At 52.0% G+C, this 25,248-nt stretch overlaps 1 protein-coding gene across 2 annotated transcripts; it reads left to right on the top strand.

Moving 5' to 3' along the window:
• Nucleotides 1-17,928: 17,928 nt before the first annotated feature.
• On the top strand, nucleotides 17,929-24,217 carry LOC136486257 (protein REBELOTE-like). Of its 2 annotated transcripts, none has more exons than XM_066483133.1 (13): nucleotides 17,929-18,175; nucleotides 18,279-18,342; nucleotides 18,705-18,810; nucleotides 19,016-19,067; nucleotides 19,150-19,244; nucleotides 19,912-19,977; nucleotides 20,116-20,628; nucleotides 21,360-21,659; nucleotides 22,546-22,872; nucleotides 23,076-23,282; nucleotides 23,557-23,646; nucleotides 23,764-23,836; nucleotides 23,917-24,217. In XM_066483133.1, exons 1-13 carry the CDS (start codon nucleotides 18,058-18,060, stop codon nucleotides 23,931-23,933), a joined length of 2,028 nt encoding a protein of 675 aa, XP_066339230.1. In that variant the 5' UTR covers nucleotides 17,929-18,057; the 3' UTR covers nucleotides 23,934-24,217. The 2 variants fall into 2 exon arrangements, with proteins under 2 accessions (XP_066339230.1, XP_066339229.1); XM_066483132.1 differs by having other exon boundaries at nucleotides 17,935-18,175; nucleotides 19,912-19,983.
• The last annotated feature ends 1,031 nt before the right edge of the window (nucleotides 24,218-25,248 follow it).

The following is a 25,248-nucleotide window of genomic DNA, read 5'->3' as shown; positions in this document are numbered from 1 at the left end:
GAGCCCTGGCTCCTTCGCCCACTGGGTGGCGGAGGCACAAGCCGCTATTCAACGCGGTGCGGTGTCGGCGAGGGCTGACCTAAAGGAGCCGGCCGCCCAAGGAGGGGCCGCCGAGGTGACCCCTACACAGACGAGGGAGGGAGTGCTTCCGCCCCACGAGGGCGAGGCTCACGAGTCAGATGGGGCCGGCGTGCCCTTGGTTGCCGAGGCCCCTAGGGTCTCCACGACTGAGGTGACGGGGGCCAGGGCGCCCAAGACCGCCGAGACCGCAGTGGCCGCGGTCGGTGTTTCTGCGTCCACCGAGGCCACGATGGCGGAAGCCGGAGCCCCCAAGACCGTCGAGGCCATAATTGCGGAGGCCGGAGCCCCCGAGATCACCAAGGCCATAATTGCGGAGGCGGAGATGAAGGCGGCGGAGGCCTTGGTGGCGCCCTTGGTTTAGGGCTCGCCCTTGTTGCGAGAGAGTGCCCGGGAGGCGGAGGTCTATCCGATCTCCTTCGACGATACTTCCCGGGCGTGGGAGGTGGTCGACACCGAGGAGACTGGTGCTGTGGAACAGCCGGCACCGATCTTGAACAAGGGAAGCTCGGCCCTCGTGCGGGCGTGACCCGAGCCTCACGGTTGGGATCACCCGCGGGTACTGTGGCGGAGCCGGGACGACCCTGAGGGGGAGCCTCTGTTTGCCCTCGAGGACGTAGCCGAGGGCAGGCGCTGGGGCACCTTCGAGCAATACCACCAGCTAGCGGAGCGGTCGCTACGGACGGCGCTGTCCGTGGTGGTCGACGAACTACCCGGAGTCGCCCAGGTTCATGTTTTTCTTTCTCACGCGACGTTGTCTTTTTCTGGGTTTTGTTGCAATCAATGACCCCTGTTCTGCTTCCCTAGGAGCTCGAGACCCAGTCCCTTGGGAAGTCAGTCTTTCTCCGGCGGGAGAGGGGCGTCTGGGACCAGCTTCAGCGGCAGAAGGGCCTTCTTGCCGGCGCCAACGAGCTCCTGTCGGCACGGAGCGTGGAGGTAGAGGACCTCCGCCTTTGTTGTGCCGACGCGAAGGTTGAGGCGGCCATGGCCCAGACGCAGCTCGCCCCTCTGGCGGCGCGGGTCAAGGAGTTGGAGGAGGAGCTCACCAGCGCGGTCAGCGATCGGGATGCCTTCAGGGGCCGAGCCGTTGAAGCTACGGCCTCGGCCGCGGCTCTCGCGGGGCAGCTGGGGGCAGAACAGAATGCGCACCAGCTGACGAAAGGTGCCTTGGATGAGGCCCTTGCTGCAGCTGAGGCCTCGTGAACCGAGGCTGTGGTTTGGAGGGGGACGGTCGAGGGTGAGTTTTTTAGTCCCCTCATTTTGTTTTCTTTTCCTTATGTTCGCTCCCTAACTCCCTTGTGTGATGCAGAGGTGGGGAGTGAAGCTTCCAGGGCGGCCGAGGCTTCTCGGGTCGAGGCCCAGCGCTTGAAGGAGGAGGCCGAGGCTTCCCGGGCCGAGGCCCTACGCTGGAAGGAGAAAGCCAAGGCCTATCAGGTCAAGACCCGACACTGGGAGCTAAAGGCCAAGGGTGAGTTCCGTGGGCTTCCGCTCCTAATTTAGGTTGTTTTCTTCCCTCGCTCAACCTTACTCTATTCTCCGTGGTGTAGAGTTAGAGGCGGAGGTTACTCGAGCAGCCAAAGCTTCCAGCGCGGTGCAGACGATGCTCGAGACCGAGATCGGGGAGCACGAGGTGCTGAAACGTGCCGCCCTTTCCACCTGCGAGGCCTTGGAGGTTGAAGGGGTTCAGTCAGGCAGCTCCCTAGGGAGCCGTTTGATCGCGCTGAGCAGCCAGATGCGTGAGCGGCTCCGAGGAGCGCTGCACATGGGTGTCAAGCGCGCGCTGGCCGTCATCTCTTCTCACTACGTCGGCGTCGACCTCCCGGCCATCAGTGATGGGTATGTCCTGCCTGTTGATGAGGAGGAGGCCAACGTGGCGGTCGTGAAGCTGATGGAGGCGACGGAAGGCCCTGGCATGGTGCTGGCAACGCTCTTCGAAGAGGAGGTGGTTCCTCCCCTACCATCTACCGATGCTGAAGGCCCTGAGCCTTGATCTGGGCCCCAGGGGCTATGTAAAAATAGGGTAGGAGTTATTTTTGTATCGTAATGCTTGTGGCCGTCGAGGCCTTTATTTTTGAAGTATTTGTGTTTCTTAGTTGTTTTTCTCATGTTTCCGAGCCTCTGCCCTCTGTTGCTTCTGATCAGATTTCATTTGCAAAACACCCCCTTGGGGCCTAAGCCATCCCTTGGGCAAGAGGTAGTGAGGGAGTGCCGTAGCCCGGAGGCGTAGGCCATCTCGCGACTCTACCGGCCTCTTGCTTAGGAAACAGACTTTGGCCCGAGGGGTTTTTACAACCGATTCATCAGAGCATGCTAGAGTCTTGGCGTAGGAATTTTTGCGAAAAACGACTGAAGAATGGTGCGTGGGACCTAGGGGGAGTCCCCCATCTAGCCCTCGAGGGAGGCTTGGTTCTGCCAAGGCAGAGCCGAGCCTCCCTTGCCGTGTTATTGTATTGCCGAGACCCACGATGGGCTCGGGGGGTTTCTCGAAAAATTAGACCAACTAAAGAACGCTTTTTAATTGTATTCTGAGAAACAACATATACAATGCTTTGGAAATTTAGGGATAAAAGCGACGTAGCTGTTCTATGTTCCAAGCATTGGTGAAGATTTCGCCCTTCTCATTGGCCAACTTGTAGGTCCTGGGCTTTAGTACTTGGGCGATGATGTATGGCCCTTCCCATGGTGGGGTCAGCTTATGGCGGCCCTTGTTGCTCTGTGCTAGCCTCAATACCAGGTCGCCTACCTTCAAGTTTCGCCTTCAGATGCATCGGGCCTGATAGCGCCGTAGGCTCTGCTGGTATTTGGCCAAGTGTAGTAGCGTGATGTCTCGGGCTTCCTCCAGTTGATCGAGGGCGTCCTCTCGGGTGGTGCGGTTACTTTGTTTGTTATAGGCTTGTAGCCTCGGGGAACCATATTCCAAGTCAGTTGGGAGGATGGCCTCGGCCCCATAGACCAGGAAGAAAGGCGTGAACCCCGTGGCTCGGCTTGGAGTGTTCCTCAGGCTCCAGATGACCGATGGGAGTTCGGCGAGCCATTTCTTGCCAAACTTTTTCAACCGGTTGTGAATCCTTGGCTTGAGGCCTTGTAGGATTATGCCATTGGCACGCTCTACTTGGCCGTTGGTCCTTGGGTGTCCTACAGCTGACCAGGCCACACGGATGTGGTGGTCGTCGCAAAACGTCAGGAACTTTTTGTCGGTGAACTGTGTCCCGTTGTCGGTGATGATGGTGTTGGGGACCCCAAATCTATGGATAATGTCAGTGAAGAGCAGCACTGCCTGCTCGGATTTGATTCAATTGATCGGACGAGCCTCGATCCATTTGGAGAACTTGTCGATTGATACCAGTAGATGGGTGTAGCCCCCGGGGGCCTTTTGTAGAGGCTCAACCATGTCGAGCCCCCACACGGCGAACGGCCATGTGATGGGGATGGTTTGCAGGGCCAGGGCCGGGAGATGTGTCTGCCGAGCGTAGTACTGGCATCCTTCGTAGGAGCGTACTAGCTTGGTGGCGTCGGCGACCGCCGTCGGCCAGTAGAACCCTTGGCGGAAAGCATTCCCCATGAGCGTCTGAGGCACCGCATGGTGCCCGCAAGCCCCTACATGCAAGTCCCAAAGCAGGGCTCAGCCCACCTCGGTAGTGATACATCGTTGGAGGACACCTAAGGGACTTCGCCTGTACAATTCGTCATTGTAGAGGACGTAGGTCTTGGCTCGGCACGCAAGCCGTCGTGCTTCAGTCCTGTCGCCAGGAAGCTCCCCCCGATCAAGCCAATCGAGGAATGGGATTCACCAATCCGCGTCCTGATCAGTCTGCGGAGGCTCGGTGTTGACTTCCATGACCTCGGGCTCGGTCGAGGGGGTCTCGGCAGCAGAGGGGGCATCGAGCTTCGCCGTGGTTTCCACAGGTGGGCCCTCCTCTGTTATCAAGGTGTAGTCAATGGAAGGTTTGTGGAGGTCTGTGGCAAAGACGTTCGGGGGGACTAGGGCCCGTGCCGAGGCCATCTTTGCCAGCTCATCGGCGGCCTCGTTGTACTTCCGCGCAATGTGGTTTAGTTCGAGGCCGTTGAACTTGTCTTCTAGGCGACGTACTAATTTGCAGTAAGCCTCCATTTTGGGGTCGAGGCAATTTGACTCCTTCATCACTTGATCCATGACGAGCTGTGAGTCGCCTCGGACGTCGAGACGCCGTGCCCCAAGTTCGATGGCGACTTGTAAGCCGTTGATGAGGGCCTCATACTCGGCCATGTTGTTGGAGGCGGCGAAGTGGAGCCGCACCATGTAGCGCATGTGTACTCCGAGGGGCGAGATGAAGAGCAGACCCGCGCCTGCCCCGGTCTTCATCAGGGATCCGTCGAAGTACAGGGTCCAGCACTCCGTCTGGATTTGAGCAGGTGGTAGTTGGGTGTCTGTCCACTCAGCCACGAAATTAGCCAAGACCTGAGACTTGATTGCTTTTCAAGGCGCAAAAGTCAAGGTTTCCCCCATAAGCTCGATGGCCCACTTGGCTATCCTACCCGAGGCCTCCTGGTTATGAACTATCTCCCCCAGGGGGAAAGATGATAACACAGTCACTGGGTGAGACTCGAAGTAGTGACGCAATTTGCGCCGAGCCAGGACCACGGCATAGACCAGCTTCTAGATGTGGGGGTAGCGTGCTTTGGCCTCGGAGAGCACCTCGCTGATGAAATAAATAGGTCATTGGGTGGGCAGAGCATGCCCCTCTTCCTGCCTCTCCACGACCACGGCAGCGCTGACCACTTGGGTCGTTGCGGCGACGTAGAGTAAAAGGGCCTTGTCCCTGGTCGGGGGTACCAGGATAGGAGGATTCGTGAGCAGCGCTTTGAGTCTATCGAGGGCTTCTTTGGCCTCGGGGGTCCAAGAAAAACGCTCAGATTTTCTCAAGAGTCGGTACAGAGGTAGACCCTTTTCGCCGAGGCGCGAGATGAAGGGGCTTAGGGCCGCAAGGCATCCCATGACCCTCTGTACGCCCTTGAGGTCTCTGATTGGTCCCATGCTGGTTATGGCCGAGACCTTCTCTGGGTTAGCTTCGATGCCGCGTTCCGAGACTATGAATCCCAAGAGCATGCCTTGGGGGACCCTGAATACACATTTCTCGGGATTGAGCTTGATGCCCTTCTCTCTAAGGCATCTGAAGGCTATCCTCAAGTCGTCGACGAGGTTCCTAGCCTTTCTGGTCTTTACCACGATGTCGTCCACATAGGCCTCGACAGTCCGCCCAATGTGGTCGCCAAAGACCTAGGTCATGCACCGCTGGTACGTGGCCCCTGCGTTTCTAAGGCCGAAAGGCATAGTCACATAGCAGTACATGCCGAATGGTGTGATGAAAGAAGTTGCAAGCTGGTCGGACTCCTTCATCTTGATTTGATGGTAACCAGAATACGCATCAAGGAAAGACAGGGTCTCGCACCCTGCGGTGGAATCAACGATTTGATCGATTCGGGGCAATGGGAAGGGGACTTTTGGACAGGCTTTGTTCAAACCGGTGTAGTCTACACACATCCTCCATTTCCCACTTTTCTTCTTGACTAACACGGGGTTAGCCAGCCACTCTGGGTGGGATACTTCTTTGATGAACCCGGCCGCCAAGAGTTTCTGCACCTCCTCACCGATGGCCCTACACCTTTCCTCGTCGAAGCGGCGCAGGCGTTGCTTCACCGGTCTAGAGCCGGCCTGGATGTCCAAGGCGTGCTCGGTGACCTCCCTCGGTATGCCTGGCATGTCCGAGGGACTCCATGCGAATATGTCGGCATTTGCATGGAGGAAGTCGACGAGCACGGCTTCCTATTTGATATCGAGGGTGGCGCTGATCCTCAGCGCCCAGTCGTCGGGGTAGGCGGGGTTGACCAGGACGAGCTTGATGGCCTCCGCGGGCTAGAATGTCCCTGCGTGACGCTTGGAGTCAGGCGCCTCGCCACTGAGTTGGTCGAGGTTGGCGATGAGGGTCTCGGCCTCGGCGAGGGCCTCAGTGTACTCGACGCACTCGACATCACAGTCGTATGCATGTTTGTACATGGACCTAATCGTGATAATACCGCTGGGGCCTGGCATCTTGAGCTTGAGGTAGGTATAATTGGGAACTGCCATGAACTTGGCGTAGCACGGCTTCCCCAAGATGGCGTGGTAGGTTCCTCCGAATCCGACCACCTCGAAGGTAAGGACTTCCTTGCAGTAGTTGGAGGGGGTGCTGAAGCAGACGGGAAGGTCGACGCGCCCGAGGGGTCGCGTGCGTTTCCATGGCATGATGCCGTGGAAGGGTGCGACGTCGCCTCGGAGCATCGATCGGTCGATCTCCAAGAGCTCCAGGGTGTTGGCGTATAGGATATTGAGGCCGCTGCCTCCGTCCATCAACACCTTGGAGAGTCAGGTGTTGCCGATGATGGGGTCGACAACAAGTGGATACTACCCGGGATTCAGAACATGGTCGGGGTGGTCGTCTTGATCAAAGGTGATCGCCTCTCGAGACCAGTCGAGGTACCAGGGAGTGGCCACCTTGACCGAGAAGACCTCTCGGTGTTCCCTCTTTCGCTACTGCGCCGTAAGGCACGCCAAGGGCCTGTCGAAGATCATGAAGACGTTGTGTACCTTAGGGAACCCATCGTCCTTGTCCTCGTCCCGGCCACCGGCGCCCTTCTGCTTGGCGTCATCGTCGGGGGGCCCGAGCCTAGCGTAGTAACGTCGCAGCATGGAGCAATCCTCGAGGGCATGCTTGACCAGGCCTTGGTGGTAAGGGCAGGGTTTCTTAAGCATGTCGTTGAAAGGTCTAGGACCCCTGGGGCCCCGAGGATTCTTGCGTTCTGCGGCCACGACTAGATCGGCCCCCAGGACCTCCTGCTTCCCTAGGCGCCCCTTCTTCTTTCTCTTGGGGAGGCGGGAGGCCAAGGCCTCGGGGGCCTCATCCCTCTACTTACCCTTAGCGTCGCTATCGGGGAAGATGGCTCCAACAGCCTCCTCACTCGAGGCGAAGTTGATGGTGATGTCGAGGAGCGCGGCACGTTCCAACCTAACTCTCGAACCAAGTCTCGACAGGTGGTGCCGGAGAGGAAAGCCTGGACGATCTCCGAGTCGCCGATGCTGGGCAACTCGGTGCACTGTTTGGAGAAGCGCTGGATGAAGTCTCAGAGAGATTCGTCCGGTTTCTGGCGACAGCTTTTAAGATCCCAGGAGTTCCCAGGGCGTATGTATGTGCCTTGGAAGTTCCCGATGAAGATCCTAACCAAGTCACGCCAGTCGTGGATTTGTGAGGGAGGAAGGTGCTCGAGCCAGGCTCGCGCTGAGTCCGACAAGAGCAAGGGGAGGTTGCGGATGATGAGCAGGTCATCGTCTGCGCCACCTAGCTGGCAGGCCAGGCGGTAATCGGCAAGCCAGAGTTTGGGGTTGGTCTCGCCGCTATATTTCGCGAGATTGGCTGGTTGCCAAAACTGGGCCGGGAAAAGGGCAGCGCGGATGGCCCTACTGAAGACCCGAGGGCCTGGCGGTTCAAGAGAAGGACTGCGGTCCTCCTCGCTGTCATAGCAGCCACCTCGGTGCGGGTGGTAACCCCGAGTGGGCCCCTCATTGTCGTGGCGTCATCGCCTGCTGACCGCCTCATGGTCTCCCTGCACCTCGCGTCGATTGCCGAGGCGGTCAAGAAGCACGGGGACCCTGTGGGCTATCGGTGCTCGAGCGGGCTCGGGATGAACCAAGGCTTCCCTATCCTGCCGAGGCGGTGCTGCGGGCAAGTTCGAGGCGCCCTCGTGCCGTCGGGAGGCGGAACTTTCGGCCTGCTGTACCACGGCGGTCTCTAGGAGATCCCGGAGCTCGCCGCGGACCCACCGCCCCTCCATGGTAGAAGGCTCGGGCATTGCGCGGACCAGCATTGCCGCAGCCGTGATGTTCTGGCTAGCCCGATTGAAGACTGGGGGTTGCTCACTCCCTTCGTCGTCATGGATGCGGTGATGCACATCGCGGGCCCTCTGTCGGGCTCCTCCGCCTTCACCGCGACCTTGCTGCTCCTGTTTGAGAGAGTCTCAAAGCTGTTGTAGAAGAAGTCGGTCTTGTTCGACCTTGGCCTGGAGCTCACGGAGTTGTTCTAGGTCTGGGCGTTGAGGTCGCGCAAGAGCGGGGTTCTCGTTTCGTGCGGCCGGCAGGACAATGCGTGGAGGTGTGGCGGCGCCTGTACCTGGGTGAAGCGGGGAATGGCTGCCCACCCCCTTGTCCTCCTCACCCGCCCTCGGCATCCCGAGGCCGACATGAAAACACTCACGAGTGGGGTCGTAGGTGCCCTCGTCGTCGGAGTTGGAGTAGCCGAAGCAGTAGTCGCTCGCGACCAGGAAACGGCGCATAGCTCTAGGGTCGTGGAGTCTAGAGAAATCCATTCCGGGCCACGCCTCGTCCTCCTCTAAGGAGTCGGCATGGGCGTCCAGGTCAAGAGCGAAGCGCTGGCGGCGTCCTGAGGCATCCTCATGAGTGGCAGTGTAAGCGTAAGCAAAAAAGGCAGTGGCATTTCTCAACCCAAAGGGGTATGGGGATGGTGCCACCGCCGGGCTTTGCTCCGCAGGAGTTGGGTTCTCAGGGGGGGTGGAGCGGAGCTTGATGACTGGGCGTTGCCGCGTTCCACCAGCGTTTTTCTCTTGTCCAAGCTCAGGCTAGACAGGTCCCCGACCAGGGACCTTACACCAACAGCTGGTCGTAGGATATCGGTGGGGAGCGGCGTGTCGCCTTGGACTCGCATAGCATCGGGGTGATCTTGCTCGCGTCGTGCCTGGCGAGCGTGGCGAGAGCGGCCGTCCGAGCGCCGCCTGCGCCTGGGCTGCCGGTGTGTGACTTCGTCGTTGGTTGGTGGGGCTCGAGGAGTGAGAAGTACCATGTCGTACTCATGCCCCAGAGACATGAACTCTAGGCTCCCAAACCAAACCACCATGCCGAGATGCAACAGTCGTACGGGGTTTGCCATCTAGAACTTGCTGGGATGACGAAACTGACATGTAGAGGCCCCTACCTAGCGCGCCAACTGTCGGTGTTTTGGACCGGGGGTCCTCAACCGACTAGTAAATTTGAACTGCATGCCCCTAATCCCGGATGGTGATGCAAAGAGACACAAGGTTTATACTGGTTCAGGCAATCGATGCCCTACGTCCAGTCTGAGAGATCGATCTTGTTGTTCCTTGCACCGAAGTGCTCGTAGTAGGGGGTTACAAGCTAGGTGAGAGAGGGAGTTAGTCCCAGGTCTCGGCAAGGTGTCGTGTGGGCTGCTTGAGACGTTGCTCTCAGGCAGCTGGGGAGCGTGTGTGTGTGTATGCGTTACCCAGTGTTCTTTCTCCGTGAGTTCCCCCCCTCTAAGTGGCCCAAGTTCTCTCCTTTTATAGTTGAAGGGAGGACAAGGACAGTACATGTGCTAACTACACGGCGTCGTGCCAACAGGGGCTGCATGTCCGAGCCCTATGGCCTGTTCCTGTGGCGGCGTGGTCGTCGGGGTGGTCCGTCCTTGGAGCACTAGGGCGGCGTGCTGGTCCCATCCGATCCTATGCGTCGTGGGAGCCCCGGGACTACCTTGGAGTGGGTACGGTGGTGAATGTGCAAGCTGCTGTGGACTGACTGTGCGCGAGACCGAGACTCGGTCGGTGCCGAGGCTGCACCGCAGTGGGGGGTCTTGGTAGACACAAACCCCAAGATAGCCAAGACCTTGGTGCCCAGTGCGGAGGCCCGAGAGGGCGGCTGATCTGGTGCGCTGGCTTGGAGGCGGTGATGACCCGGGCCAAGTTGTCTATGCAATGTTGTTTTCGAGGCAGGGATCGCGGGGCATAGTGTAGTGTGGGCGCTAATCATGGGCACAGCATCAGAACACAGTGGCCGGTAATCCCCGTCGTGCCCTGTCCCAGCTGGTATGGCGCTGATGCGACCTTAGGTCCCGTCGGCCATTCTGCGGTGTCGAGCCATCATCCGGCTGAGATTACGGGAGTGGTTGGCGTATTAATGGGACATGACGTGCTGTCGGGAGGGTCAGTCGAGGCGGGGGGCGACGGGCTATGGACGAACCGGCCTTGAGCGATACAGAGAACGAGGCCTCGTGCGAGACGGAGATCGGACTCCTTGCCGTGGCCTTTCCGTGAGAGGCCTTGCGCGAGGCAGAGATTGCACTCCCTGCCGAGGCCTTCCATGAAAGGCCTCGCGCGAGGCGGAGATTGCGTTAGGGCGCCGAGACCTTCTGTGCGAGGCTCAAGGCGGGTCGGAGAGCCTGGTAGGCTCGGACGTAGCTGGTGAGGAGCCTACGGCTTAGCTTCTAGCTTTGCTTTTTGATGGGATTCAAGTGACCCTTTTGGTATTCGCTCGGGGTACCCGGTTCTACGGTACTCGACAAGTCGGTGAGCCCAGCTAGCTCAATGACGCGCTTAGCGTAGGTGGTCTGTCGAAGCATGATCCCAGAGTCATCCTGGTGCACCTCGATTCCCAGGTAGAAGGAGAGAGGCCCCAGGTCACTCATCTAGAAGGTGGCCTTCATCTCTTCCTTGAATGCCGCCACCTCCGCATCCTTGGTGCCGGTGATCACCAAGTCATCGATATAGACACCCACCAGTAGGGCATTACCTCCATTGCCCCATCGGTAGATGGCCGCCTCGTGTGGGCTTTGCTCGAAGCCCATCCCCTTTAGCGTGGAATCCAGCTTGGCATTCCATGCCCTCAGTGCCTGCCGCAAGCCATAGAGGGCCTTACGCAGGCGGAGCACCTTGCCCACCTTGCCGGGGATCGCAAATCCCGGTGGCTGGTGCACGTAGACCTCCTCCTTCAAGTCGCCGTTAAGGAACGCTGACTTGACATCCATGTGATGAACACGCCAGCCCTCCTGGGCAGCTAGCGCAAGGAGGAGTCACACGGACTCCATTCATGCCACGGGAGCAAAGGCGTCGTCGAAGTCGACCCCCTCCTGCTACACGAAACCTCGTGCCACCAAGCGAGCCTTGTGCTTGACGATGGCACCGGCTTCATCCCTCTTCAGCTTGTACACCCACTTAAGGGTGATCGCGCAATGACCACGAGGAAGGTCAGCAAGCTCCTAGGTGCGATTCTTCTCAACCGCATCCATCTCCAACTGCATCGCGGCGCGCCATGCCACGTGTCTCTCGGCCTCTGCAAATGACCGAGGCTCGCCGTCATCACATGCAAGGTGCAACTGTGCCTCTAGGTCATGAGGCACCGGTCCCGGTACCGGCTGGTCGCCGAGAAGGTTCTCCATCGTACGGTACCGCAACGGCTCACCATCGTGGTACGCGTCGACACGCTCCTCGTCGTGAGAGAGTGGAGTAGCGAGCTCAACCGGGCCGTGCTCGACACGAGCTGGTGGTGGAGTAGACATGCCCAGAGTGGTGCCTGTCGGTGCTGGAGTGCGTGGCATTGCCGGCTGTGGTGGAGCTGGCGAAGAACTCATTGCAGCCGAGGTCCTGGCTAGAGAGCGTGGTGCTGTCGGAGTAGCAGGCGCCGGGGTCGGTGGAGGCTCGGGGACTGGGGTAGACACGCTCGTCGAAGAAGAGCCGCCTACTCCCCCAGCTCCCTCGAAGTGGACGTACTTGATAGAGAAGTCGTCGTACGTCGGAGCCGAGCCATCGTCCATCGCCTTGTCCCACGCCCATCCTCGCCCTTCGTCGAACACAATGTCGCGCGCCGTGCGCACATGCTGTGTCTTCGGGTCGAGGATGCGGTAGGCCTTTGAGCCCTCCACGTAGCCGATGAACACTCCCGGAGTGCTCCTGTCGTCGAGCTTGCTGATGTGGCCAAGCTCCTTAGCGAACGCAAGACAGCCGAAGACCCACAAGTGGGAGACCACCGGCTTGCACCCATGCCAAGCCTCGTACGGCGTCCTGCCGTCGAGTGCCTTGGTAGGCGAGTGGTTGAGGATGTAGACGACCGTCACCACCACCTCTCCCCAGAAGACAGCCGGCATCCCCCTCTGCTTGAGGAGGGCCCGAGCCATCCCCACAACCGTCTGGTTGCGCCGCTCGACGACACCGTTCTGCTGCGGGCTGTACGACACGGAGTAGTGGTGCTGAATGCCCTTGTCAGCGTAGTACGACGCGAATTCAGCCGCCGTGAATTCGCCGCCGTTGTCGGTGCGCAGCACATGCAGCTTGCGGCCGCACTTCGCCTCCGCAGCAGCCTACGCGCGCCTAATGGCATCCACAGCCTCTCCCATGCTGCTGAGGACCATCACCCACATATAGCGGGAGAGGTCGTCGACGAGCAGCAGGAAGTAGCGTCGTCCTCCCGGTGTGGCCGGTGTCATTAGGCCACACAAGTCCCCGTGCACAAGCTTGAGCTTCTCCTTGGCTCGAAAGCTAGCCCACTGTGGAAAGGGGAGTCGCCTCTGCTTCATCAACACGCAGACGTCGCAGAGCTGCTCCACATGGTCGAGGCATGGCAGGCCTCGCACCATCTCCGTGGCACTGAGTCGCTTCAGGGCCTCAAAGTGAAGGTGCCCGAAACGCTCGTGCCACTGCCATGCCTCGTCGTCCCGACGAGCAGCGAGACAGAGGGGTTGTGCCACCTGCACGTTAAGGACGTAGAGTTGATTTGCGCTTCTAGATACCTTGGCAAGAAGGCGACGACGACGATCCCAAATCCTCATGACTCCGTCCTCAACCACCACGCGCGAACCGTTCTCATCCAGCTGTCCCAAGCTGATGATGGAGTTCTTCAACGCGGGGATGTAGTAGACTCCGGTGAGCAGCCTGTGCTCACCAGACACGGTGGTGAAGATGACAGAGCCGACGCCCTTGATCTCCACGCCGGAGGCATCCCCAAACTTGATGGAGCCTCGGACGCTAGAGTCAAGCTCGGTGAAGAACTCTCGTCGACCGGTCATGTGATGGGTGGCGCCGGTGTCGAGGCACCACCCATCAGTCTTGTCGTTGCCGGAGCTGTCGCCGAGGAGGGCGTGTGCTTTTGGCTCGTCGAGGTGGAGGAGAGCCGCTGCGGCCGGTGCTGCTGGAGGTAGCTCAATGCTTGCATGTGCCATGAATAGAGCCGGCTCCTCCTCCTCCGCCTGTGTGACGTGGGCCTGGCCGCGTCGTGGCTGTCGGCAGTCCTTGGCCCAATGGCCGAGCTGGCTTGTGCCTGCCGGTGGCGCCGCCCTGGGCGCCTCTGCGGGCATCACCCTCGGCACGTCCTCGCACCCCGGCCTGGGCGTCTCTGCGCACCTTGCGTGGCTTGCCACGCTTGCGGCTACCTATCGCGGAAGAAGGCTCCCTCTTCTTCCGGTTACCTTGGCTGGCAAGCCACTGCTCCTGAGTGAGAAGGAGCTTCCCGCCAGTGGTGATGGGCCCCGAGAGAGATTGTGGCTCATCGCTGTCGACGACCTTGAGGCGACCTATCGCCTCCTCGATCGACATCGTGGAGAGATCCAGCAGGGACTCGATCGAGCGAGCCATCTGCTTGTACTTCTCGGGGACGCAGCGAAAGAGCTTTTCGACAGCTCTCTCCTCGCCGTAGGTGTCATCGCCGAACTGCACCATCTTCTGCAACAGAGTGTTGAGACGGAGAGCAAAGTCATCAACGTCCTCACCTGACTTGAAGGCCAGGTTCTCCCACTCCTTGCGAAGTGCCTGCAGTGTGGACTTGCGGGCACGGCCGCTGCCGATGCGTGCCGCAGCGATGGCGTCCCAAGCCTCCTTGGCAGTTCGCTTGTTGGTAAGCGAGAACTGCATCTCGGGCGAGACTGCAGCGATGAGGGCATCCAGCGCCCGTCGATCTAGGTCGTAGTCGATGTCGCCATATCGGACTGCCTCCCACATGTGCTGCACCTGGAGCTTTACCCTCATCACCGCAGCCCACTCGACGTAGTTGGTCTTGGTGAGGGTAGGCCACCCACCGCCGGGACCGACGTCTCTGACAACAGCCTGGAGCCCGTGGTAACCGCGGTACCGATCCGGGGAGAGAGAGCCACGCTGCCTGTGAAGGCCGCGTTCTCCATCGACCCGTCGGTACCGATCCGGGGAGAGAGAGCCACGCTGCCTGTGAAGGCCGCGCTCTCCATCGACCCGTCCACCACCGTTGCCGTGCGCGCCTCCTCCAGGAGCGCTGCCGCCGTGCGCACCTCCTCCAGGAGCGCCACCGGCGCGTCCGCGCCTGTCTGGGCTGCCGTCGCGCTCGTGGGCGTGCGCGGCTGCCCCAGGAGCGCCACCGCCGTGCGAGCCTCCTCCAGGAGCGCCGCCAGCGCGTCCGCGCCTGTCTGGGCTGCCGCCACGCTCGTGGACGTGCACGGCTGTCCACTGCGCCGTCCGCGCTCGCGCTGCCTCCCTCTCTAGCAGCTCGAGGTCCGCGTCGGCGGTGTCGTCAGCGGAAATGGAGCTGTCGATGCTGCCGCGCAGAGCCTCGACCTCCGCCGCCGCCGCACGCGCTGCATTCGCCGCCGCCGCTGCTTCCGCCTCCGCTCTGGCTGCTGCCAGCCTCGACGCCCTTGCCGCCGCCGCAGCGGTCTCTGCCGCCGCTCGCTCGCGTTCCTCTGCCGCGGCAAGTTCGGCCTCCTGCCGACGCCGCGTGCTCGAGGCGACCGAGCGCTGAGACTGCCCTGCAGACATGACGCGCTATCGGGGGGCTGCTGCGTGGGGAGAGGGCTGCTTCAGACGCGCTATCGGGGGGCTGCTGCTCGTCTGCGCGGGGGAGGAGTGAACAGGAGCGGCCGAAGGAGCTGGTGCTGCCAACAGCTGGGGCTGTTGTGGGGCTGGGAGAGAAGATGAGCAAGAGATGCTCAGGCTACAGGATAATACGGCTCTGATACCAGTTGTTAGTCGCTGAATTCTCACTCTTGATAGTAGAAGAATTCTTACTCTCATCAAGAGAGGATGACACTAGGAGTTGGGGCAATTTTCTTGTCTATTTCTCACACAAGCTCACACAAATGCCATACCAACCTGAGGGGTTGGGGTTACATATTTATAGGCTGCTAGCCAGCCAAGCATATGCCAAGATGCTAGTCTAAGATGCTAATATGCTGTCCTAGCTAAGATACTGTCCTCTAGTCTAAGATGTTGTCCTCTAGTCTAAGATGCTGTCCTAAAAACAGAAAAACAGCCACAAGGACCATGTGAGCAGCACAACCCCACAAAGACCAGACACACATGAGACTTATCCATCAGATGAAGGGTGTTATGACAAAGTGATTAGCAGCAGCTAATCTTGTTGATGAGGAGTGTTGCTGCAGGAGTTGGATGATCCTTCATTTTTTTTCCCACTATGGAGAAGAATCGTCACATTGCCAACTCTGTCCATATTTTAAATGCAGTTGCTGGTAGTGGTAGATCCGTAGAGCAACTTGCAAGTTCTTATCAATTATCATGATGTTTGGATTGTGCAGTTGTGAATTACTGATTTTTCAAGGTTGAGGAGAACTCTACATTGTAAAGAATGTTCAACAGCCATATATTATCCTGACTGCATCCAGTTAAAGATGAAGTGGTAAACGGTGCTACAGTAACTTCGCATCTTTGAGTAACTAAAATGGTAGCGAGATGTATCGACTGATCTGATGACCACATCTATCTTTAGATGAGAGCTGAGGATTTTTTTCAGTGAATTATGATCAACTAGTAGCAGCAAGTAAAGTTGAGATGTTACAAGTAAAGTCAAAGAGATGGCCAGATGCCATAGATGCAGATGGACCTCGAGTTACTCCGATGCTGAGTGAAACTGTGCATATGGCGTATCTCTGCTGTTCTTTGGAAAATGTGGCTAGAACTTTCCCCCATCCCTCTGCAGTCAGCTCTCCTCTAATTGTTTTTCTTTTTTTTTGTGTTGTAACATTTTAATTCTTCCATTAGGCTGAAATGCATTAGCAAAGCTAGTTGGGGGAGATGTCTCTGTAGTTATTAGGTGTTCATTGCAATAGGAACAATGTGTAATTAGCAATAGAATTCCATGCATGCTGATCAAACCTAGACACTTTAATTTTAGAGTCTGGGCATAACAAACAAACAATAGATAAAATGCTCTTTGAATCTAGTCGTCCGTTTTTAAGTACTTTGGCATAGTACCTTTGAGTGGTATTTTGCAAGAAATGCAGGAAAGAGGTTACAATTCAAAAATGTTTTCCCTATACTTTCTAACAGTAAATAATTTTGAGCTTTCAATGCATTGAGCATGATCATCGCACCAAATTGAAGGAGCCTTTCAGCATTGACTGTACCCTCGAGGATGATCACTTCAGCGAAATCTTAAATCCCGCATTTGTTTCCAGGTAGCATATGGCACTTAGGGCTTGTTTGCTTTGAAGACCGGGAATCTTGCCTGGCCCAGGCACCTCACCCAGGTCGTCGATTTCCGGCGCCTGGGGCTGGATTGACCTGCCTGGGCGGGTGCCCCCAGGCGAGGGCGGCATCCAAACATGCCCTTAAGGCTTCTTCCCCTTTCTACTTTTAAGAAAGACCTGCTTGACTATGACTGTTTTGAAGATTTTTTACTTGTTTTGTAAGATTCCCCATTATCAGTGTCCAGTTTAAGGATTCAATTTCACTCTAGATGCAAACAGGACAGGCGTGGGACAGAGAGATCGATGTTGAAAAGAGAACAACAGACGCTGGTGGAGCAATATTCAGATTTCTCTTTTCTTCTTGATTCTCAGGTTGGTTTTGTAGCTACTGTAAATATGGTTGGATAGATGATGCACTTGTCATTTTCTGAGAAATGTTGAGCTCCGGGTCAGAGTTACAGTTAAGCCTAGAGTTATTACTTGTGATTTCATAGGTTACTTGAGACACGGGAGAACTGAAGTGCTGCTGCAACAGAAACTGTATCTCAAGATGACCAAAAGCGCACTTGGGAATTAGCATGTACTGACATAGTTCTGCCTAGTCTTGGTCATAACAATTGTGTTGATGAACGGTGTTATGACAAAGTGATTAGCAGCAACTAATCTTGTTGATGAGGAGTGTTGCTGCAGGAGTTGGATGGTCCTTCCTTTTTCCCATTATGGAGAAGAATGGTCACATTGCCAACTCCGTAGAGCAACTTGCAAGTTCTTACCAATTATCATGATGTTTCGATTGTACATCTGTGAATTACTGAATTTTCAAGGTTGAGAAAAACTCTACACTATAAAGAATGTCCAACAGCCGTATGTTATCCTGACTGCATCCAGTTCAAGACGAAGTGATAAACGGTGCTACAGTGATTCACATCTTTGTCCACAGCCCACAGGCTAGCAAAGTGCCAAGCATAAAACTTGCACTATTTTCCTGCAAATTATTATCCTAGTGTTTCTTGCGTTTGAACAGCTTAGCCAGATAGCAAATCAAGGACAAGAAATAACTAACTAATTTGCCTTTGTATGGTTTTGTTTGTCTTCTTTCTGGAAATCAAACAATATTTGTCTTTGTGAATAAAATTTACAACTTTTGTGAGAATTTTTAGGGCCAAGTGAGTAGTCACAGTGATTTCTAAACGGGGATTGATTTTATCTAGGGACCAATTTTATGTAAACAATATCTGCTATTACATAGACTATGGTGCAGTCTGCTAAAAATTCAGATCAACCCTTTTATGCACCATCGTCTATGTAAAAGGTCAATCTCTGTTTAGCAACAACTAGTAACTAGTAGCGTTTTGGATACCATTAATACCGCGCTAAAAATTCTCTTTGTAATATCTGTCTCTGTTTAACAGAGATCAACGTTTGTTAATACCTTGCTGCAGTCTGCAGGATAGCTTGATCTCAATTTTGATCAGGTAAGCAGCCTCGCTGAGATGAGAATGAGATGGCAGGCTTTTTCGGTGTAGACCTTCTTGGGCCAGGGCTTCATCCCAGGGTCGTCAGTTAAGTTGGACCCAGCCCAAACATTTCAACACTTACGGCCCATTGCTGGGGCAGTAAGCATTCCATTCAGGAATCCATTCATCTCCGAACCCCACGAGGACAGACGCGCAGCCCAAACCCTAAACCCCCACCGCCGCTTCTTCCATCGCTGCGCTGTTGTCGGGGAGACGCCGAGGCGGCGATGGCGAAGAAGCTGGGGAAGAAGGCGCGCAAGTTCGCGCGCAAGAACCTGCAGTCCGCCGCCAAGCGCAACCGCAAGATCCGCAACCAGTTCAACCACCGCCGCGGACCCCGCAGAGGCGAGTCTCTGCCCCCCACGCTTCTCACCTGCGCTTGCTTGTTTGGCTGTGCGTGCGAGACTGCAAGGGGGTCTAATTGATAGCTTGCTCGAGTTGGTTTCAGGTGGGAGCGCCGGCCGGGAGGATGGAGACGAGGACGTGCCGCAGCGGGTCCACGATTCCACCATGTAATTCATCAATCTTCTCTTACCACAATGCTCTGCCTGAGTAATTTGGCTCGTTGGAATGCTCTGTTCTTATATTGTAGTCCACAGTTGGGTGCCTAGTGGTTTTGCTTGGCAAGTTCACCTGACGTGGTTGCAAAGATTTATTATTTCCCTTTTTTTTGTTGACTAAACACCTGCTATGCTGCAATAACATAAGTAACAATTTAGATGTTCATGATTTGTCCCGGCTTCTCTGCCTTCAGCTGTCTGGAACCAACCTAGTTTGTTAATAACCAGGAGAATGATTTGCACTAATTCAGCCGCCATATTCCTTCCTCTATTTAACGTTTCAAATAACTAAGATCAAAATGCTTTTCCTGTAGGGTCACCAATGATGAAGATGCTACTTTGATCCATGGCTTGGAGTTTCCAGAGGATGATGCTGAACTAGATGCTGATCTGTCTGACAGTGATGGTTATCTATCTGAGGTATGTTTGTTTGTCCTGTTCACATCCTTATACCAAGCTTACGAACAATGATGCGCCCTACGAGTTTTAGCATCCCCACACTGCAACAGCATCTATTGTTCCATTGTTGGAAGGTTTTGCTTGGAAGAGTTTATGCATGTATCAGTACATCACAGCTGGGTCACTACTTGCTTTTATAACCAACTGCTTAATTTGTGATATGCAGGATCCTGGATGTCCATACTATTCTGACAGCGAGGATGAGAAAGCTGATAAAGGTTAGTGTGTGTTGTTGTAACACTAATTTAGCTTGGCCTGTGCTTGAGTACTAGTTTCTAAATATTGCAATGTTTTGTGTAGATTGTATCATGGAAGATGGTTTGGACAGACAGAACGATGACATGAATCGGGATATCAAAAAGCAAAAGAAAAAGTTGAAGAAGTTGCTGGATAAGGTTGAACTTCCGTTCATCAAAAGAGCTCAGCATGCTAATTTTAAATTCTATCAACGTTCTTCTTACAATTGCAGGCTGTATGCTTCAGGATATCTTGCTTCGTTGCAGCTCAATAGTTTCTTTTTGCCACCATAGAAACCAATTCAGGACTACTATTTAGCGGGTCTTATATTTTGTATGCCGTTTTCTTTACATACAGGTTTTCAGCATACAAACTCTATCATATAAATGATAATGGGGACTGGAAGAAAATGCGTGCACAGAAAAATGCTGGCAAAATTTCTGTAGGTTATAGCTAATAGAGTTATTTGTACCCTAGTATGTAACTGTATACTTTATGCTCAATTGATTGGGTAAGCTAATTTTTACATTACATCAGTTCTGCTCTGAACTTCTGGACCTGTTCATTTAGTAAACTAGTAATTGAAGTGTATTCAGTGCATCTATTCTTAGATACAGTTTATGGTTGTGGTGATGTAGGGATTATGCACTAATTCGAGTGAGATTTTTATGTTACAACCTATTCAAGATGCTTTGAATTACGTGCTACTGTCAAATAAGAAACAACTATGCAATGTCAGTACAACGTCAACTGGAATTCTAGGATCGTGATGTACATTGCTTATAGTGATTTCAATATGGATTTAAGTATTTGTCTTGTTTGTAGGACCCTGAATTTGCAAATTTCCTCGAAAAATGGCAGTCGGGGTTGGAGAGCTACAGAAGTAAAGAAGTATTGGTAGCTGTTCCTTTAACTTCTACGAAATGCTGATATACTTTTTGCATGTTCTGTTTACATTGTTGTTTCTAAATAAACCTGATCTCACTAGTTTTTTTTTTTTTGTTGCAAATCCTTTTAAATTTCCAATAGGACTCTGATGAAGATGGAATGGATTCTATGGATGATGATGATGACTCCAATGATGGAAATTCCCCAAATGCTAAGGTCCTTACAAGCAAGACTATAAGTGAATGGTGCCAGTTAGTGTCAAAGGATCCTAAATCACCTGCCTTGCGTAATTTACTAAATGCTTTTCGGGATGCTTGTCAATATGGTGTTCACTCTGATGGCCCCTCGATGCAGAGATTTCAAAATGCCAGGGTGTTTTATCAAATAATAACATTTGTCCTTTCTGAGTCAGACAATGTTTTCCGTTCTCTTTTGGAAATTCAAGATGATGCTAACAAAGGAAAAATTATGAACCTGAGAAATTCAAAGAAATGGCAAACTGTTGATCCTCTCATAAAGTCCTACTTACGGAATTCTCTTGATCTGCTTAGTCAACTTACTGACAACAAAATACTTGCCTTTGTTTTGACTCGGCTGAGAGCATCAGTGGTTCTTTTTTCTGCATATCCATCAACATCAAGTAGGCTTGTCAAGGTACTGCCATCTTTTGATGATATTACTTGCTAAGAGTGTAATTCAGTTTTGCATATATTACGAAGGTAATTCATGTCTAAATCTAATCGAGGCAACCATATTGTTGTTATGAAACGAATTCATGTCTTAACAAAGGTAATATGTTTATTTTAGATATACCCTTAAATTAGGGATCTTGGAGTTAGGATGTGGAGAAACATGGTTCTATTTCTGGCAAAAACTCTATTACATGAAAATATGAAATTGTGATTGTATGGTGGCAATAGGCTTGAATGCATCAGCTTAGATTATTTTCTAGTATATGTTTGGAAGGAATGCTATTTGTTTTTGCTTGGGCCTGTTGTTTGCTAGATAGACCCTTATTATTATACGAAAATTGTGATAGTATGATGGTAATAACCTAATAGGCATCCTTGAGTTTTAGTCATCTGTTTCTGATATACAATCTTATAAACATTTAGAAGGAATATTCTTTCAAAACCTTATGCGGTTATTATTTGTATATATATATATATATATATATATATTAATTTGACGGCTCTCTGAAGAGTTATACTACAATGTTCGGTATCTGGGGATATTAATACATATCTGATTGGTCATGAATTCTTGGTGCTTATGGTTCAAAAATTCACATGGTGTTCAATTACTATGCAACAATTATTTTGTCAAAATAATTTTCATTTTTTCGCTGTGATTTTGACTTGTTATATATGCTTCAAACACTGCAGATTTTATTTCGCTTGTGGGCAAGTGGTGATCAGAGCTTGTCTCTGTCAGCATTTCTTATGATCCGAGAAGTAGCTTCACTGTTACCCGACTGTTTGGATCTCTGTTTAACTAAATCCTACAATACATACCTTGCCAGTAACAAGCTTGTGAATGACAGAAACACAAAGCATATTTATTTTCTGATTGACTGTCTGGTAGAGCTGTATTCTCTTGATGTTCAGAAATCGTATGAGAGGGCAGTAACCTCCGTGGAGCAACTGAATGCTATTCTTAGACAGGCTTCTAAAACCAAGGAAAAGGTATGCCACAAGGCTTATATCAGAACATGCATGTGCACATAGTTTAACTCTAGATCTGGGTGTGAAGTTTCACTGTATCCTTCCCATGCAGTGTGACAGTGTCATGGGGCTTATTAGGTATATACTCCCTCTGTCCCTAAATGTTGTCGCCACCATTTGTGTGCCGATAACTTTGACTCGATTTATAGAAAATACGTGCAACATTTCTATCTCCAAATAAATTTATTAAAAAACTAGATTCAAATATCTATCCAATGATACTAATTATGTATCATAAATATTAATATTTTTAACATATATTTAGTCAAAGTTGTTTCTCGGGAGGCGAAAACGACAGACATTTAGGGACGGAGGGAGTATAGTATATCCTCTCAGGCAGATTCTTGGGGCCTTCTTGAGTATTCTTAGGTCTTTTTTAGGTATTGCGGAGACTGGGTCCCATGCATCCAAGTAGGGCCCAAGAATGTGTATGGATGCCAGTTATATTAACACTTTCTGATCTATTAAGCCAACATGGATTCCATCTAGTCCAATAAGACTGGGCATTATTTTATTCTTTCCTGTCTGGAGAGGTTGAAGAGGATTTTTCGTTACATGCTCAAAATGATGGGTTAGAGTTCCCATGCTGCAACATATTTGTTATGTTGTCCTTGGCACAGCTTTTTGGCTGTTGACAGTCTATCACGTTAATGGAGTTTTCTCTGTAAGCCTATCTAATGATGATCTGTTGTGATAGTATAAGAAGATCCTTGTATTGATATACATGCCCAAACGAAAAGAGAGAAAATTCTACCTGTGCATGCTGAGGTTTAGCCTCATGATGATGTCTTCTATATTTTCTTTTGGTAGTTTACATGAACGATTGTTTCCTTGCTTGTGTCTGCAGGAAGATCTCAGGAAGATAGATAACTGGCAATATATTAATTGTGTCAACCTATGGGTTCGGTTTCTGTGTTGTCACTACAAGGATTACAATCTCCATCCCTTATTTTCTGAAGTTCTTCAAGTAATAAGAGGAGTGGCTCACTTATTCCGAGGCACAAGGTACTTACCGTTGAGACTGAGGCTTGTGCAGATGCTGAACGAGCTTTCCTCCTGCAGTCAGATGTTCTATCCAATTCCATCGTTGCTATTTGACTGCCTAGAATTCAGAGAAGTCTCTCAGAAAGAACAAACACAAAGAACAAAGATCAACTTCTCATCGCTGTTGAAGGTATGCCACTTTTACTGGAAACAATCTGGGTGATGATAACAGTTAGAGCATTTAATATTTTATTATGTCTATTCTGAAATCACGAAAAGTTCATATTACTTACTACCTTATCAAGTAGATATGCAATCTTTTCCATTCCCTGTGAATTACAACTGCACTAATATGAGAATGGTTTATATTAACTGCTGTTTCTTCACATTCAGGTGCCAAAGAACCTGCTGAAATCAAGGGATTTCCAAGAGGAGTGCGTTCTTTCAGCGATTCAGGTTCTATCAGCACATTTTGCCCAGTGGAGCTACCATGTTTCCTTCCCAGAAGTAGCCACCATTCCTCTTTTCCTCTTGAAAAAGCTACACGAGCAGACAACAATTGAACCACTTCACCGTCCTATTAAGCGATTAATAGACCAGGTGAACACACAATCTAAAATTCCTTGTGTCTGTCAGCATCCTTGCAAGATCTGTTGAACATCACGTTGTTACTCTGCAAAGACCTCCCATTGCATGGGATCATTCAAAATACTTGTCATGAACATTGAATGTGAATATATGCAACATTTATGCTTTCTGTCTTGCTATTTTTATGACTTTGGTGGAAGAAAAGTATATCCTTCTATTCGAGTGAATTGCACATCCGTTTCATCTGCAGTACTTCTGATGGCTGCTTCAACTGCTGAAATGACAGGTGATTGAGAACAAGGATTTTATTGAAAGGAAAAGAGAGGTGGTATCCTTCTCACCAAATGACAAGGCATCAGTTGATAGCTTCCTTCAGGTAGGATTTGCCCAGTCGATGCAATGTTCCTCCTTTGTAGTCAAAATTGCTTCACATCTGCTATTCCATATTTCAACCAGCTGAGTTTGCTGAAAAGCATATTATTGTTGAACGCAGGAGGAGAAAGTCAGCAGAAACACTTCATTCACTCGATTTTATGCATCAGTAGCTGAAAACTGTCAACCAAAAGGTAATATTGTACAGTACTTAATAAGCAGCATCACCACACTTCTTATTTACCAAGCCATTGACACTGTTGCTTGGATGCAGGGAGAAAAACACTTTAAAATGCCAAGGGAATTTCTGAGAGCCATCTGGAATTGGTTGGCCTCCAAAGAATCACTTCAATGTAGAACATGTTATTATTGACCTTGGCATTTTAGTGCAGATATATATGCTGATGCGGCAAATGCATAACCTCCGCTGATGCTGCTACCCAGTGAGGCAGTGATCATATGAGGCCTCGTGCATTGCATGCTCAGCAATTTTGTGCGATTGTAGCTTTGCGGCGTTGTACACTACCTTAATTCTAAGTGAGTTGTCAAGTGATGAATGGAATTTGATGCTGCTTGATCTGAGATGAGGGTTTAGTTATTATTATATGTGTCCATACTGTTGACTGTTGTCATTGCACACAACGGTCATGCAGCTTTCGCGGAAACGCTCTACCCTTTTTGGGCTTGCTGTACCCCAAAAGAGGCCGTCTTGCTGGCCCATATATAAGATGTTGCGGCTGTTTTTCCTGCCAAACGTTTCATACACATTAAAATTTACTAGCAAGACTAAAGAGGCCGTGCATTTCTCGTGTTTTATTAACCAACGTTGATTGGTTTGAGTGCACATTTCTTTACCTTTTGCTATTTTTAAGCTCCTCTCTGGTGTGCCGGAATCTCAGACCACAATAGCTTATGGGTTTTTGGCACCATGTCATAAACTTTATGATCTTTATGGAAAATAAATAACGATATACATTTCTCAAAACAAACAAATGAAGGTAATATCTCTAGGTACACAAACATCAAAATGAAAAAAAAATCTGATAATTAAAAATAAAATACCTCACAAGAAGAGCAGAAAAAAAAAATCTATGGTTCTCCGTATATAGGGAAAATGATGAAGCTATTTAGCTTTCAACGTCAACCCATTGACAATGTGCTCGAAATGGTTCGCGCTGCACGGGATCCTCAGCACGCCGGGCTGGCCATGCCCAAACTGCTGCTCTGTCATCTCTAGCAATGCTGCCATACACGGCTCTCTCAGCGTATGCACTGGCACCAAGATCCTCTGGCCCTGTTCGTCATCTTCCCCATCGACTAGGATCATAGGAACATACCCTTTCAAGACCTTCCCAGTGTCACCACCAGTGACACAGGCATGCCACGTGGCGCTGGTGATGGCCTTGGCGCCTCCTTGCTTCCTTGATCTCAAGATGGCCATCTTGCTGTATTTTGATGCTGGAGAATAATATAGAGTGTATTACTATGTATATTTATATAAATTTATATGTGGTGTTGGATGATAGATGGTGATGGAGTTTCCTGTTAGGCTTGGTATATATGTAGAAAGAATTGGTATGGATAGATGGTTTGGTACTGCACAATA

The sequence above is a fragment of the Miscanthus floridulus genome, chromosome 10, assembly GCF_019320115.1.
Source record: "Miscanthus floridulus cultivar M001 chromosome 10, ASM1932011v1, whole genome shotgun sequence".
NCBI classification, from domain to species: Eukaryota; Viridiplantae; Streptophyta; class Magnoliopsida; order Poales; family Poaceae; genus Miscanthus; species Miscanthus floridulus.
Note: the sequence above shows the minus strand (reverse complement) of the source record. Positions and strands in the feature narration are given on the sequence as shown.